This window comes from Rhamphochromis sp. 'chilingali' (assembly GCF_963969265.1).
Source record: "Rhamphochromis sp. 'chilingali' genome assembly, chromosome: 12".
Lineage (NCBI taxonomy): Eukaryota > Metazoa > Chordata > Actinopteri > Cichliformes > Cichlidae > Rhamphochromis > Rhamphochromis sp. 'chilingali'.
The window spans coordinates 4,548,502-4,562,960 of record NC_137939.1 but is presented as its reverse complement, the minus strand read 5'-3'; the positions used below and the strand labels follow the sequence as shown (position 1 = coordinate 4,562,960).

Sequence of the window (14,459 nt, the reverse complement as noted above, 5' to 3'; positions counted from 1 at the left end):
GTGACTTTGAAGCTTTTTACTTCTTCACTCCCTCCATGTACAGATTGTTTACAGCCGAATCCTTCATGTCACCCTCTCCACATGTAAGCTTTAAATGACCAGCTTGCTCTGGACATCATTACATCATTAGACTCCAGTACCGTAACAACTATTATTTACCTCAAGGCAATGATAAACCTAGTGATTTACTGTGGCAGAGGACAGCTTTGCTTCATTTCTGAGCCTTGGCGTGTTTAAGTAAAGACCTGAGGGGCTTCGTATCTGTGGGTTTTTTTTAATGATCTCAGTGTTTGTCTGAGTAGAAACCTCCCCAGCTACTTCACCCGTAAAGGTCAATTCCGTTTCCTCAACTATCTTTTATCAGCCTTTGGGTGTTGGTAGTCAAACACTGGAAACAACTGGTATTAATCAAGTGCAGGCCGTAAAGAGGTTGCGGACTGCAGTCCAGAGAGGAAGGATATGCCTGGAACAATGAAAGTCTTAAATCAAGGTGAGTCCTTTGATCACTTTGTAATTTAATCAGGTCTTGACACACACGTACACACACACAGATTTACCAGTGCAGAGATCTGTGTCATTCTGAGGTCTCTTTTTCATCAGTTTTACTTCTCAGTTCTTAACTTACGTCACCTTATACTTTGATCTTAACCTTGTTCGACAGGTCAAATCCTGACTGTTTAAGAAGATCAATGGCAGCATTAGCTTAGAACAAAGACTGAAAACAAGGATAAACAGCTGCTCCGGCTCTGTCTAAAGATAACACAATGCATCATTTGTTTTTTGTGTTTTATCCATACAGGAAGCAAAGTTTAAATTTAAAAAAAAAACAACTGAAGCTGAAGTTTTACAGGCCTATCATGTGCATGAATCTTCTCTGCACAGGGATAGAGACTTTCTGTGATCTCTGCACCATTTTACGACTCAAGGGAAGACTCTGTCTGGCCAATAGAAAGGTCTGTACACCCTTAGTTCTGCGCAGATTAAAAAAAAATCCTATACGAATATTAAGTAATATTTTAAATCTGAGCTATACAGAATCACATATAAAGGTAAGATAAGCCCTTTCAGTAATGCTGAAAGAAAACCAGCAAATCCTTATTAACAAAAACAAAGACAATGGGGAGAAGAGGAAGTACCTTCCAACAGGAAGATGTCTCCTTCAAAGCCGAACTCGCAGAAGGTTTCCCATCAATCTCAGCTGGCCAAAGTGAGGGTTAAAAGTGAAGAAAGAACTCAGACATATCTGCAGAAAGGTACAAGGGAATGCAGGGAAGTCAAAAGGCAATGCACAAAGTTTAGGAAATACAATGGCAGTGAAAGTGGGGCGAGTAGAAAGGAGCTCGGTGCACAGTGAGGGGTCATCAGCCTGACCTTGGTTCAAGGTCACTGGATCCAGTCCTAACTATAAGCTTTGAGAAAATACAAAGATTGAAGGCTAATCATAAGGAGAGTGGTTTCACAGAAGAAGACCCTGATATCTGAAGCCTCTACCTCCAGTTCTGCTTTTAGAAACTGAGGGCACCACCAACAAACCTACAATCTTTACTGGGACAATATGGTACTGTGGTGTCATTACGACATGACAGGGTCTGATCACTCAGGACTGTTTTATGCAAGGTGAATAATTATAGATTGTGAATATTAGAGGAGCTAATATGGGAGAAATATTGCCTCTCTTGCTAGAACTTTTACTGCAGCATTTTCAATCAGAAAGAAGCTTTTCAGGAAGCTACTGACAACCTGATAAAAGGGGAACTGCAATAGTTCAGCCTAAAAGTGATGAGTTTATGGACTCCTGTTTTTCAGCATCATTTGGCAACACTGAGCAGGATGAAAGGAGACAGTCCTTTACACTTTTTGAGTTTAGGCCAGCGCCTTTTTTCAGATCATTAGTTGCTGCTATCATCGCTGTCATGAGGTTGCAAGTCATAATGACAGATGCAAAAGACTTTATTAGCAATAACGTGCTGTACATTTTAATACTCAATGAAATAAAAAGAAACACTTAAATATTTACTTAAAAAAATCTACATTGTGCAACGTGAGCAGGGCTGACCACTTGTAAACACCTGAAAACCGAGGGTGTGTTTGTGCTGCATTGGGGCGAGGAAGAAAAAATATAAGGAAAGAAACGCAGAACTAACCTTTTAAAATTTCTCACTGGCCATTTCTGCACCCCCCCTAAAGACAAACTAAGCGTTTTATTATTAGTATTTTATCCTGGTAAGGACATTTGCTCCTCCGAGGCGAACTCTGACACACTCACACACCCCTTTCACACACTTTGACTGCTCAGGCGTTTAAAGCTGAGGCGTTGGGCAAGTTGCGACCAGCATGCACTAGCAGGTGATACAAGTTGTATTTTGTTTTTTGTTTTTAACACCTACCTGCCACTGGCTCCCACAGTTCCACCATATGGTGTTGCTGTTTTTTCTTCTTCAGTTGGACTTGTATGATTGTGTTTGTGGCATTCGTTTCCCACTAATACAGTTCTGTTAAAACCCTACGTCAGCATTTTTTTTCTTGAGGCAATAACAAGAAATATGAGTAATCAGAACTCGCTGTGACAAAAACGAGTAAGTGTGATGCGACTAAAAAGACGTCGCCATGCCTTAGACCGTTCTCTGTATTTGGAGATTTTTCCAAGTTAAATGAATGCGCAGAGAAAATACTCCTAAATGGATCTTGTTTCTTGATAGAGAGGTGCTCCTGATTGATTGACTGATTTAATCATTTAATCATTGCCAAAAACCATAAACCACTGATAATGACATGACCTAGAGGACAGTGGATTTTAGAAATCAAATATGAGCTCAAACTTAAATTAAAAAGGGAGTTCAGCTGACAGCCAAAAGCTGCTCTCTTGACACTGTGGGACTGCTGGGAAGCGCTCTGGGCGTTTTCAGCAGTAGTTTCACCCCCCCCCCCCCCCCCCCCCCCCTCGCCCCCCTTTCACTTGCTGTTTCAATCTTGAGAGTAAACCTCTGTGAGGAGTCACTGTCTGCGCGACACAGCCAGGAGACGCAACGATGGAGCTTTTCTGCGTGTTTTTCTCCGCGCTTTTCGCCTATGTGGTCGGCGATGCCATCCCTCATCATGGAATCCACTGGACATACAAAGGTGGGCATTTTTCTTTCAGCGTGTCTGTAATTAGTTTTAATATAATTTACGGCACTATTTTTTTTTTTTTAAATCCCCTAGAACTGTGCTTTCACTGGAGTTGAGGAGTGGTGCGTAAAGCGTGCGTAAAGCCGTTTATTGTGCAACACAATGAATTAACAAATAGCATTGTAAAAAAATAAAGTGATTGAAATGAAAATTGGGTTATTACTGTTTATTCACAAAGATCAAATTCCTTTGACTGCTTGGTGTCCCGGGTGACTTATTGGACAAATACTTTTCGGTTAACAGCTGGTTCACTCTTGTAAAAACCATGAAGGGACCATTTGGTGTACAGCGCAGCTGCTGCTAAGATTCTGGGGATGAATGTTATTTGAAGACGCAACATTATTCTCTTGAACAAGCCCCCGGCGTGCCAGGGAACCAGTAACATGTGAGCTAGGTGGTTAATCCATTTCAAAGAAGGCTAATGTAAATCGACAGTTCAAACAGTGTCAGTCTGTTCGTGCATGTATCTCACTCTAGGAACCTTTTGGCATTTAAGCGGATAATCAGCTGTCTGTTTTTCCATACAGAGGGCGCTTTGGATCAAATGCACTGGGCAACCCAGTACCCTGCGTGCGGCGGTAAGAAGCAGTCCCCGATTGACATCCAGCGGCGCAACGTTAGGCACAACCCTGACTTGTTACAATTGGAATTCAGCGGATATGACGCGCAGAAAGGGACTTTTCTCATGTCCAACAACGGGCACTCCGGTAAGAAAAGTCGGCAAAAATAATAATAGTAGCCTACAAAAAACCAAAAATTACCAAGTTTACTAAGTTCACTATTAACTTGCACAGAGACCACCAAACCACAGTTTTTTCTGCAATAGTTCCGGAACTATAAAGCCAATATTTACGTTGATGTTGAGGTAGAATTTGCATTTTTAGAAATCCTCTCTTTTATCTATATTTTCCGAGACTGCAATAGTTTTTGGAAAAGTCATCACTGCATCACATCGCATCAACAGCACTGATAACACTGACCAGCCTGCTGCTGAAATAAATGTAGGCTAAGGCTTAAATCAGACATACAGCGGCAGCTATGTAAAGTATTCATGATTTGTGATGATATATTGGTGTCACCATCAGTTCAAATCGACCTACCTCCCAGTATGAAGATCACTGAGGGACTCCCGGGAAAGTACACAGCCGTCCAGATGCACCTGCACTGGGGTGGCTGGGACCTGGAGGCCAGCGGAGCAGAGCACACCATAGACGGGATCCGCTACATGGCAGAGGTAGGCTTACAAAACACAAAGGCTGGCCACTGCAGTAAAGCCAGGTTTTAATGTCCTCCTCATGCTCAACCAACAATTGAGATATATTATAAATGTAGGTGCAGAAGTTTAAAGTGATGTTGGGTTTCATCAGAATGGAAACCAGAATGACCTGCATCTAGTAATCAGCACTCGTTTGTGAAACCATTTCTGAGCTGCGCACAAGCAGCTTCATGTTGAACAGTTTTAAGACTTTCTTTCATTTCATCAAACAGCTGAACAATCGATTTGTTCTTAGATTAAAACTGAATTTAAAGTTAGTAAATGCATTTCTATCTCCTGATGTTTCCATCCAAATCGCAGGTCACTTAGCATATTTGGCACTTAACCTCTCCTGACTCTTAACCTTCTCTTCCAGCTGCATGTGGTCCATTACAACTCTGACAAGTACAAGAGCTTTACTGAGGCCAGAGATAAGCCAGACGGGCTTGCTGTCCTCGCCTTTTTCTATGAAGTACGTGAGCCACAAATACCCCTTCCTCTCTTCTCTCTCTAACCACTAGGCTCGTACACAACTGCACAGAATACAAGTGTTCTGTTAGACAGAAGACCACAACTGACACTGTGAGAAGTTTAGAAAGTGAAAAATAACATACTTTGCAGTGAAAAAACATAAATTTGGCAAACAGTCTGACAGTCTTTGAAGTCTGCGATACTTTGTTCTGCTCATCCTGCCGGGTTATAGGCTTTATTGAGTCTTCAGCTACACGGCAGCACAGTGAATGAGCGCTTGTTTCCACCGGGCTGCTCTGGATCTCAGACAGCCTGTAACCTTCAGCTATGAGACGCTTCCTTTCCTTTCCTTTGAGAGGTCATCGCCACAGCAACACCACAGCTGGCATCCACTGTGGTAGCAGCAGTTTGGAGTCAAATAATTTAGATGCATCCAAGTGAGAGTTTAAATGCAACTGGGACTTTATTTTCACTTCTACAGCACTTTACTCATAAGTTAATATCTGACATCTATCAAAGAAGGAACATGAAACAGTCAGAATGACTAAAAATTATAACTTATCTATAAAAACATGACCAAAACTGCCAGATGTGTGCAACAGTCACAAGTGACTCATCAAATGTCGGTTGTTGTATTTTTTTTTTTTTTAAAGAAATCAACTTTTTTTTGGTTTCTAGCTCTTTATAAAACAAGTTAATAAATCTGTATTTTTGGTTGTATTAATGCCTTTTAAGCATGTTAAATAAAATTTTATGATGAATGTTAAAGCAACACAAAGGTTCTAAAAAACTGTAATAATCCTCTAAAGCCTGCATTTGTGGGGTCAAGTCAGAATTATTTCTTTTCAATGAAAATTTAATCATAAACTTTAACACAGCTTTGTTTTATTTTCTTTCCAGGATGGCCATTTTGAGAACACCTACTATAGTGATTTTATTGCAAACTTGAAGAAAATCAAGTATGCTGGTGAGTTACTCAATAAAACAAACAAACAAAAGAAAAACCCCACATTGCTCTACTTGGGGTCAGAATCCAAATGTGACCTCTAGCTGAGCCATAACTCACTGGTTTAGTTTAACGTGGTGTTTGTGTAACCCTCACAGGTCAGTCCATGAACATATCCAACCTTGATGTCCGCTCAATGCTCCCCGAGAACCTGAACCACTTCTTCAGATACCAGGGCTCCCTCACCACTCCGCCCTGCTACGAGAGCATCCTCTGGACTGTGTTTGATACGCCCATTACTCTTTCACACAACCAGGTAAGGCCGCCCAGAGAGCCCTCTGCTCCAAAACTATTTTTTTCAAGAACTGATGTTTTTTTAAAATAAAGTCATAAGCCTAAGTCCTAAGTGGAAAACTGTTGAAGGGAATTGGTTTCTTTTAAATCTATTTTGCTGCTGTGCCACAAACTTATCTGCTCTTCTGCGGCGTTCAGATCAGGAAACTGGAGAGCACACTGATGGACATGGACAACAAGACCCTCTGGAATGATTACCGCATTGCTCAGCCTCTCAATGGGCGTATTGTGGAGTCTTCTTTCTTGCCGCGCCTCGGGAAAGGAAGTGTGTAGCTTATCGTTACCACACGATTGCACAATGATGTTATTATTTTTATCCTTAGAACTGGTGTTGGGTGGAAGGAGATGTGCAAGCTTGAGTCTATTTCTCAGTGCTTCCTTTGACTGTTTGTTTTTTCAGCATTTTGTCGGCAAGATGAAATGGAATCCAGGCTCCACAAGATCGAGGGTCTGATAACATCCATTGGAAAGAACATTCATTCAGGTGCTTGCTCATCTTAAAAACTGCCAAACATAGCTATATGTAAGAGATGGCTGTATTTACTCTGCAGTGTTTGCTACTTTCTCATTTCTTCCCTTTAGGTGGATTTCACAGCTCAAGGCCTACCAGACATGGTGGGTGGTTTTAAAATTTGATATTGATCTGCAGTTAAAGTAAGATGGCGCTTCTCCAGCCTGATTCTTGTTTTCTGTCCTCAGAAACTGTCTCTTTGTTTCCTTTGGTGCTCAACTTTCGGGAGAAAGATTCTGGCAGTTATGCTTTGGCCAGCCTCAGCCACCCCATGGACCTGGACGCCTTCACCGTCTGCATGCACGTCCTGCCTCAGGTCGAAGGAGTCCACACCGTCATCTCCTACTCCAGCAACGGCAATGACAACGAGCTGATGATCTCCCTCGAAGAGGGCAGGGATGCGAGAGAAGTCGGCCTCTGGATTGGCAACGAGTTTGTCAACTTGCCGCACAACTTCAAGCCCAAGGACTGGGTGAACTACTGCATTACCTGGTCGTCGCACACCGGCGGTGCGGAGCTCTGGATTAACGGCATGGTGGGGGAGCAGCGGTACCTCAGAAGGGATTATACAATCAGATCTGGCGGTGTGTTCCTTCTGGGCAAAGACCAGGATGGCTTACTGGGAATCTTCAATGCTGATGGCTTTGTGGGGAAGATGACTGATGTCAACGTGTGGGACTATGTGCTGACCACAGCAGATATCCGAGACCAAATGCAATGCATGAATAACAGCATGGTGGTGGGAAATGTCTTCAGCTGGGGAAACACCAAACTGAGCATGTACGGAGGGGTGCAGCTGGACAGTCAGTACAGATGTTCCTGATGCTTCTGTTTGTATGAGCTTCAACATGCTGCAACAAGGCAGAATATCATCTGTTGATGTTGGGGATTTGATTGAATTGTTGGTGAAGGGTTCATGGTATGTTTTACAAAGGACAAAATGCTTTTCAAGGCGCCTACAGGCCAATATTAAAAACACGTCACAGCTTGAGCCATGTACTGCATTCATATGTCATCAATAAAAGCTTACAAGAGACCTGCTGTCTGCTCACTGACTCCTTCACACGTCCTTAACGCTGCATCTAGTGCACTCACCGACTCACAGCAAACCTTAGCCTGCATGAAAATCTACCAACATCTGCAGGCGCAAATACAAAGAAAAGGCACACAGAGGCATCTAAAATTAAAACACTGTCAAGTCTTCTACCACACACACACTCCCTCGCTCCACACCCGCAGCGAATACTTCCTCTTCTATCAATGTTCTCCTTCTTTCTTCAGAAGGGCGTGGCCTTCTGTGCATCCTGTGGGCTCTCTTTGAGGCCTTTTGGCGGCAGATCGCCGTCACCCAGATTTAACTCCACTTTGTTCCTCTTTGCAAACATCTGGAAGACCTCCAGGAAGGTCTTCTTCTTTGTTTCGGGCACCACCAGCCAGATGTAGATCAGGGTGACCAGACAGATGACGGCAAAAATGATGAAGCTGTAGGGGCCCAGGCCTCGCTGGGGAGAGAAGGAGAGGAAATGTGATTTCTGGGTCCTCGACATGAAATGTAAATATGTCAGGAAGACAAACAGAGCAAACAAGGTGAGGTCAAAGTGAAACACTGCTCTTTATAGATGTTTCTCAAGCATCTTCTTCCCTTGATTACACTTTCAGGTTTAAACATGTAAGAGGAAGTAAACATGAGATGAAGCTTATGTTTATATCTAAGATCACGTCATTCAGTGAAAACTCCTACACATAATGTCTCCTCATTTAAGATTTTACAATATGTTTTCTGGTGTTATAGTATTCAAGCTCCGACATTATGTTTCAGGCGTTGTAAATGCAGTAAAAAATGTTTCTGGCACTCTCTGCATGTTTGCATTCCTCATGTATCTTCCTCCTCCTCATTCCCTATGTTGTGCCTCTTCTTGTCCTCCTCTTATTTTGTTTTCTCTGTCTGTGTTTGTGTACGAGGAGTAGGTGAGCCACTCCCTTTCTAGTTTTTCCCACTTCACTCGACGACCGAAACCAACACTGTTCTCTTGTGCTTAGATCCACCAGCTTCCCACCTGCCTGCCTGTTTTAATCAGCTGATTTGATCACCCCTGGCTCCAGTCTGCCCTGTTTACTGTGAGTCAAACAACAAGCTAGTTTTGCACACAGAAACCGTTCCTGACTAGTTCAGCAGCCAGCAACACTAAACCATCCACCCAAGAAAAATCACTCCTTTTTTGAGCATGCACAATAAATGTTCTAAATGTCACCTAAGGTGAAGTGTGCATCAGGTAGGTGAGTGATAGGTCCAAACTGCATTCTCTAGCATGACAGCAATCAATAATAAACAGGAGGAACCAACTGGTTTTTTTGTTTTGTTCTCAGTTTGATACCTGAATCAAACCTCGGCCTCCATCTCATCCTATCCCCAGCATCCTCCTGTGTCACACAACTTTCTGCATGTCCTCCTTCACTACATCCATAGATCTCCTCTGTGTTCTTTCTCTTTTCCTCCTACCTGCCAGCTCGCCAGCTTGCTTGCAAATCTATGCAAACTGAAAAGAAAATATCAAAGTAATCCAATTATAAGTGACACAAAGGATCACAATATATCGAGGACATAAACTGCCTTGCTGGTTATGCTTGATAAAACATCTGGAACTAATTCCACTGAAGTCTGAACCTGTAAAAATTGAGTGACTAACCTCGAGGAAGGGAAAGATTAAACCAACGACGAAGTTGGAGAGCCAGTGGACGGAGCCCGCCACCATGAACGCCGCAGGCCTGGCTGTTTGCCGGAACATCTCAGTGGCCACCACATAAGGAATGGGACCTGCAGAACAAAAATGCAATTAACCACAACCAAAACACTCGAGACAGACATCATCAGTCTTCACAGTCAGAGAGGATGCTCATGTCTCAAACAAACTGAGTGCTGATGTACAAACTTTGATTATATGCCTGGTTACATCTAAACAACACTTCAGCTAATGGAGCGCCCTGCTGTAATCAGTATGTGTGTAAATACCAACAGGTCTACTCAGACAGACTCACTCGGCCCTATGGCATGTCCGATGACGTAGACGATGACAGAGGCGATGCTGACATAGGGCATCCATGTCACAGTCTCCTGCAAACACAGACAAGCAGCTCTCAGTAACTATTCCTTCTGATGTTTGTAAGCAGGAGCAACATTAACGGCTCCACATGGAGGCCTTGAGGATCAAAGGCAGATGATTAATGTGCCTACTCTCCATTGTGTCTCTAAATTGTGCCTTTACTGCTGCTGAAAATGACGCCTGTCTGAAAACATTGGCTCCAGGTGAGGTTGCAGGTTTGAAGGAGGGCAGCACTGCGTTGGCGGTTCTCTCTAATAGTCAGTGTTTAGTGTCAGGTGTCATGGCTCCTGCAAACAAAGGGGCCAAAATATCACTTTACTGTCTCAGACCATGATGGGAATCCTAGACGTACAACATGATTACAGGCTGGTAATCTGTAGCACAGTGACACCGTTTGTTATTTTGGCTTTTTACTGGTTGCGTCTTGTTTAATTATTTTGCCAATCTGTCATCATGTCCTATTCTGCTGTTCCTTAGCTGTCCTGCAGGAGTTCTCACTGTGGCTTTTCAGAAATGGCCAAAACATAGGGATAAAGTGCAGGTGAAATTAAATCAAACATACAAAGATTACATCTTTAAATGGCTATCATGGTTGTCTTTGGCTCTGATCACTACTCGACTCAGCGCCACAGCTAATTATGGATATCCAATGAAACTCTCAACCTGGTAGCAGAACACAAAAGAACAAAACTGGTTGACTTTGATTCAGTAATCAAAGTCAAATTATTTAATTATTTACTATATTATTTTTAGTTACTATATTTATTATTATATTTATTAGTTGCTGCTTACTCAATCTACAAGTGCGCAGGATGATGAAGAGGGACGCATTCTGGGAAAGTGGTTGGAGACCTGAAGAAGCATTGTCAAGGCATGAAAACTGCACACTCTACTACATGTTGCGAGGTCTAAGTGACAAGTTGAATTCCACCAACGACAACACCAAGAAAGCAGATGGTACCTTTGTGCGCTCCAAACACCTTCATTGTTGGAAAGAACATGGCCTCTACAACCATGACCCAGGCCCAACTACAGTGCCTCCCGAAATCGACCCCCACCATTTCCCATTGTCGGACACCGAACCAACAATCGAAGAAGTCAAGCATATGAATGGGAAAACACCCAGGCTAGACCACGTCGCTGCAGAGGCAATCAAAACAGGAGGGGATATCCTCATTTCTCAACTGCATGGACTAATTCGACTGATCTGGAGAACAGAGGAGAAGGTAAAGGCCACAGCCGTGAGTGCAAGAACTACCGTGAAATTAGCCTCTGTTCCACCACTGGTAAGATCACAATGAAAATCATCCGGTTGCGCCTGCAAAAACATTGTGAGCAGTAAAGCAAAGAAGAGCAAGCCTGTTTTCGACCTGGGAGGGATTGCTGCAATCAGATTTTCATTCTTCGCCAACTGATCAACTAAAGAGTTCAATGTAGACAGAGGACAGGGATTGTGTTCATCGACTGCAAATCGAAGATGATCTTAAACAACAATATCTATCCATCGAGCAAGCAAAGGTCAAGGCCATAGATCGCAAGGCCTTGAAATACATCGTTGACCAAGCTGGAACCCCTACGGCACCCACAGCCTTGTATTGGCTTCATAGACCTCCTTTGCCAACTGCTAGGTAGGGACAAAAGAAAAAGAAAAAAAAACGAATTATTGTTGTCTGACCTCCAATCCACCTGCATCCAGTTTCCTGCCATTTATCATGTGCCAGATGTTTGGTTCAGCTTTCTTTTTTGTTTTTTTAAATCACCAGAAGCCCTTCCTGTCACAGTCCCAAAGGGATTTGGGTCTCCTCACGGCACTGAACTGGGATGATTTGATCTCTAAACCACTACACTATGGAGACAAAGCTGTTTTTAATCTCTCATTTTCAGAAAACACATTCAGCAAAATTGGACAAATGAATAGCAGTTTCATGATCAGGTGCAGTCTTTACTCTTGTTCAAATTAAACTGATAACATATGTGCTTAATTTTTTAATTTAAACAGGACAAACTATAAAGTGTACAGGGCTATACTGTACACTTGATCTGTGCTCAGATCCGAAGTGATCAGACAACACTTCACAGTAAAAATGGATAAAAACCCAAAGCATACCACAAAAGGGACCCAATAGTTTCACAAAGAAGAAGAAGAAATCCTTTGATGGCCTGATCTCAACTTTGCAGTTACAGTAGATGAAGAACGATGTGGTTCCCCAGCTGCACCAAGGCCGATCAGCAAGCACTCCAGCGGGTGGTGAAAGAAGCTGGCAGAATTATTGGAACAAGTCTGCCAGAGATCAGTAATATCTTCCCCACTCGCTGTCTGAGGAGGGTGCACAGTATCCTGCGGGACCAACATCACCCTGCGCGCCACCTTTTCCATCTGCTGCCCTCAGGGAGAAGGTACAGGTCTATACAGGCCAGAACATCCAGACTGGCCAACAGCCTGTATCCACAGGCTGTGAGGCTCCTGAACTCTCTGCCCCCCTCTCACGGACAATAACCATATCCAACTTCTTAATAGCAATGAACTGGTCTGCATTGGTGCATCATATCTTTATTCTCTTCCCCCTCCTGCCCCCCCCCCCCCCCTCTTTCTTAAATAGATAACTATCATATCTGATATCATATCTCACAGTACAATAATATTGAATGGGTTGCATTGTTGTATTTTGTCATGTTTCTCAGGTCTTTGTCTGAATTTCTACGAACATTATTGCTAAGGATTGTCTTATTGCATTGGAGTCACACTGGGTTAAATATGTACACTTGGGTTTTAAGGGGTATTTATTATTTTCTTCTTTTTTTTTGGGTTGTATGGAAGCCCCAAACGCAATTTCATTGTTCTTGACAATGACAATAAATAAATAAATACTAAAATACTAAAACATAGCCTTGAACAGATATTGGATAAGTTTTTGTTAAACCACTTAAGTAAAAGCTGAAAGTTTTTATTTCATTTATATGTCATTTACAAATGTGTAAGAGGAAAAATACAAAAACCTGTTTGTAGAGGCCTTTTCAACAATGCAGGTTCAAACTGGGACCCAAGACCAACACTGAGGTGATGTTTTTGTGATGCTTTTGTAGTGAAGTAGATTTTGGGTAGGTTGGTTTCTTACGTGATGTCCACGAATGCAGCGCTAACATCCACACCCTTCCCAGCCAATAATTAGAGGACGTTATAAGAAAGAGCTGGGCTTCACTAACAGAGAGCCATTTGGCATTCTTTCCCTGTCCAAGGTGGCCAAGAGCGTTAGGCGGCTAAGCACTGCAGAGCGGTTTTATTTATTCAGGAAAGCTGCTCATTTTAGTATTGCCCTTTAAAAAGTGGATCGTGCCACACTGTTGTAGGCTTGTTGTTGTTTTATGGACTGGCCTTGACTGGCTCCTGGTTTTATGGTCTTTTTTACTCTGAATTGTTTGTATTTTGATCATGCTTTTATAAAGAATTGTATCTTAGGGTGTATTTGTTCTTGTTTTGTTTACATCTCTTTTACTGACTTGTTTGATCTTTTATGTTTTTTTGGGTTTTTTTGCCTTAATGGCGGTACGGCCGCTTGTTGTGGGGCTAGGCACGTGAGGTGGAATCCCCCTGATACATGAGAGTGTACACACTGGGAAATAGGTAGATTGGACCCTTTAGATTGCAGTGAGAGTGACAGTGAGGTTTGCAGTGAAACTACACGTGTGAGTAATTGATAGCACCCTTGGTCACTCCTCTCTGTAGGTTGCCTCCTCAAGTTGCCGGTCTCCACTATTTTGTTCAGTTATTTTACCAAAATGCTATTTTACTAGAGTAGCACCGTAGCAGTGAGCCTTGTCTTTTTAATCATTGTTTGTTAATAAAGTGTTTAATTATCGGTCTTGCATTGTCAGCCCTGCTACCTTAAGAAGTTCTCTTATTTTACAGGTCTATGCTTTTACTAGTTTTTCCTAATAAATATTGATTGTAAAAATGTTCTGCCTCACCTCTGCTTGCTAATAACGAGCTTCTGTAACTAGTATGGCATTTGCATTGGCTATAGAAATCTCTCCTGGGGTGTAACTCCCTCCCCAGGTGGCGTTGTCAACACCCTTTAGTCATCTTTACTGGTTATCCTCCTTTGCGCCACCACATTCTGATAAAAGTCCATCCATTTTGACTTAAATGGATGAAAGATGAGTGGGGGGAAAAGCCATAATCATGGTCTCAACAGCAGCAGTGCCTCTATTTTTTTTATTGCAGTTAAAACCATGAGTAACACCTTCATAATGTGCTCTTCATTGATTAATTATTCAATAGAGCTGGAACCCAATGGGGACAAAGTGCAGGTGAGGGAACAAAATTAAAATGAAACAGATAAAGATGAAGTCTTTAAAGGCCTGTCTATAGCTGCAATTAAATCAACCTCATGCGGCATTACTCTCTGATCCTGAGAGGTCTTACAAATCTCCTCTGATTCTTTCAAGGTTGGGGAACTAATAACTGAACCACTAGAGGGCAGCAGAGTGACAGGTTGCAGGCATTAGTAGTGCTGACAGGTCTGTACCATACCTGCAAGTTGAGTGCGACAGTGAGCAGCACACAGGCTCCGCAGCAGATCCCAAAACCACAGAGGAGGAGCAGGCGGCGACCTGAGGCTTCCACGATGAACACCTGGGATGACAAAACCCCCG

The 14,459-nt window shown here is 42.6% G+C and overlaps 2 protein-coding genes across 2 annotated transcripts in view; one reads left to right on the top strand and one right to left on the bottom strand.

The window, feature by feature from the left end:
- Positions 1 to 2,969: 2,969 nt before the first annotated feature.
- Positions 2,970 to 7,741, top strand: ca6 (carbonic anhydrase VI). The gene is made up of 10 exons (XM_080900106.1): positions 2,970 to 3,120; positions 3,696 to 3,875; positions 4,254 to 4,402; positions 4,800 to 4,895; positions 5,795 to 5,861; positions 5,999 to 6,156; positions 6,333 to 6,459; positions 6,595 to 6,678; positions 6,777 to 6,809; positions 6,894 to 7,741. The coding sequence occupies exons 1-10, from the start codon at positions 3,030 to 3,032 to the stop codon at positions 7,526 to 7,528; spliced, it is 1,620 nt and encodes a 539-aa protein (XP_080756232.1). The 5' UTR covers positions 2,970 to 3,029; the 3' UTR covers positions 7,529 to 7,741.
- The window catches only part of slc2a5 (solute carrier family 2 member 5), a 29,973-nt gene continuing 23,106 nt past the window's right edge, over positions 7,593 to 14,459 (bottom strand). Inside the window, exons 8-11 of the mRNA XM_080900111.1 lie at positions 14,338 to 14,439; positions 9,742 to 9,817; positions 9,393 to 9,520; positions 7,593 to 8,207 (exon numbers count right to left, since the gene is read on the bottom strand). Coding sequence (XP_080756237.1) covers positions 7,983 to 8,207; positions 9,393 to 9,520; positions 9,742 to 9,817; positions 14,338 to 14,439 — 531 coding nt within the window. The 3' untranslated portion in view covers positions 7,593 to 7,982. The remainder of the gene's footprint in view (positions 8,208 to 9,392; positions 9,521 to 9,741; positions 9,818 to 14,337; positions 14,440 to 14,459) is intronic.

Excerpts from the sequence above, each read along its gene's own strand:
- ca6 (XM_080900106.1), top strand. The coding sequence starts at position 3,030 with ATGGAGCTTTTCTGCGTGTTTTTCTCCGCGCTTTTCGCCTATGTGGTC. Across the intron at positions 3,121-3,695 it reads AATCCACTGGACATACAAAG|AGGGCGCTTTGGATCAAATG; the intron begins GTGGGCATTTTT and ends TTTTCCATACAG. Across the intron at positions 6,460-6,594 it reads GCCGCGCCTCGGGAAAGGAA|CATTTTGTCGGCAAGATGAA; the intron begins GTGTGTAGCTTA and ends TTGTTTTTTCAG.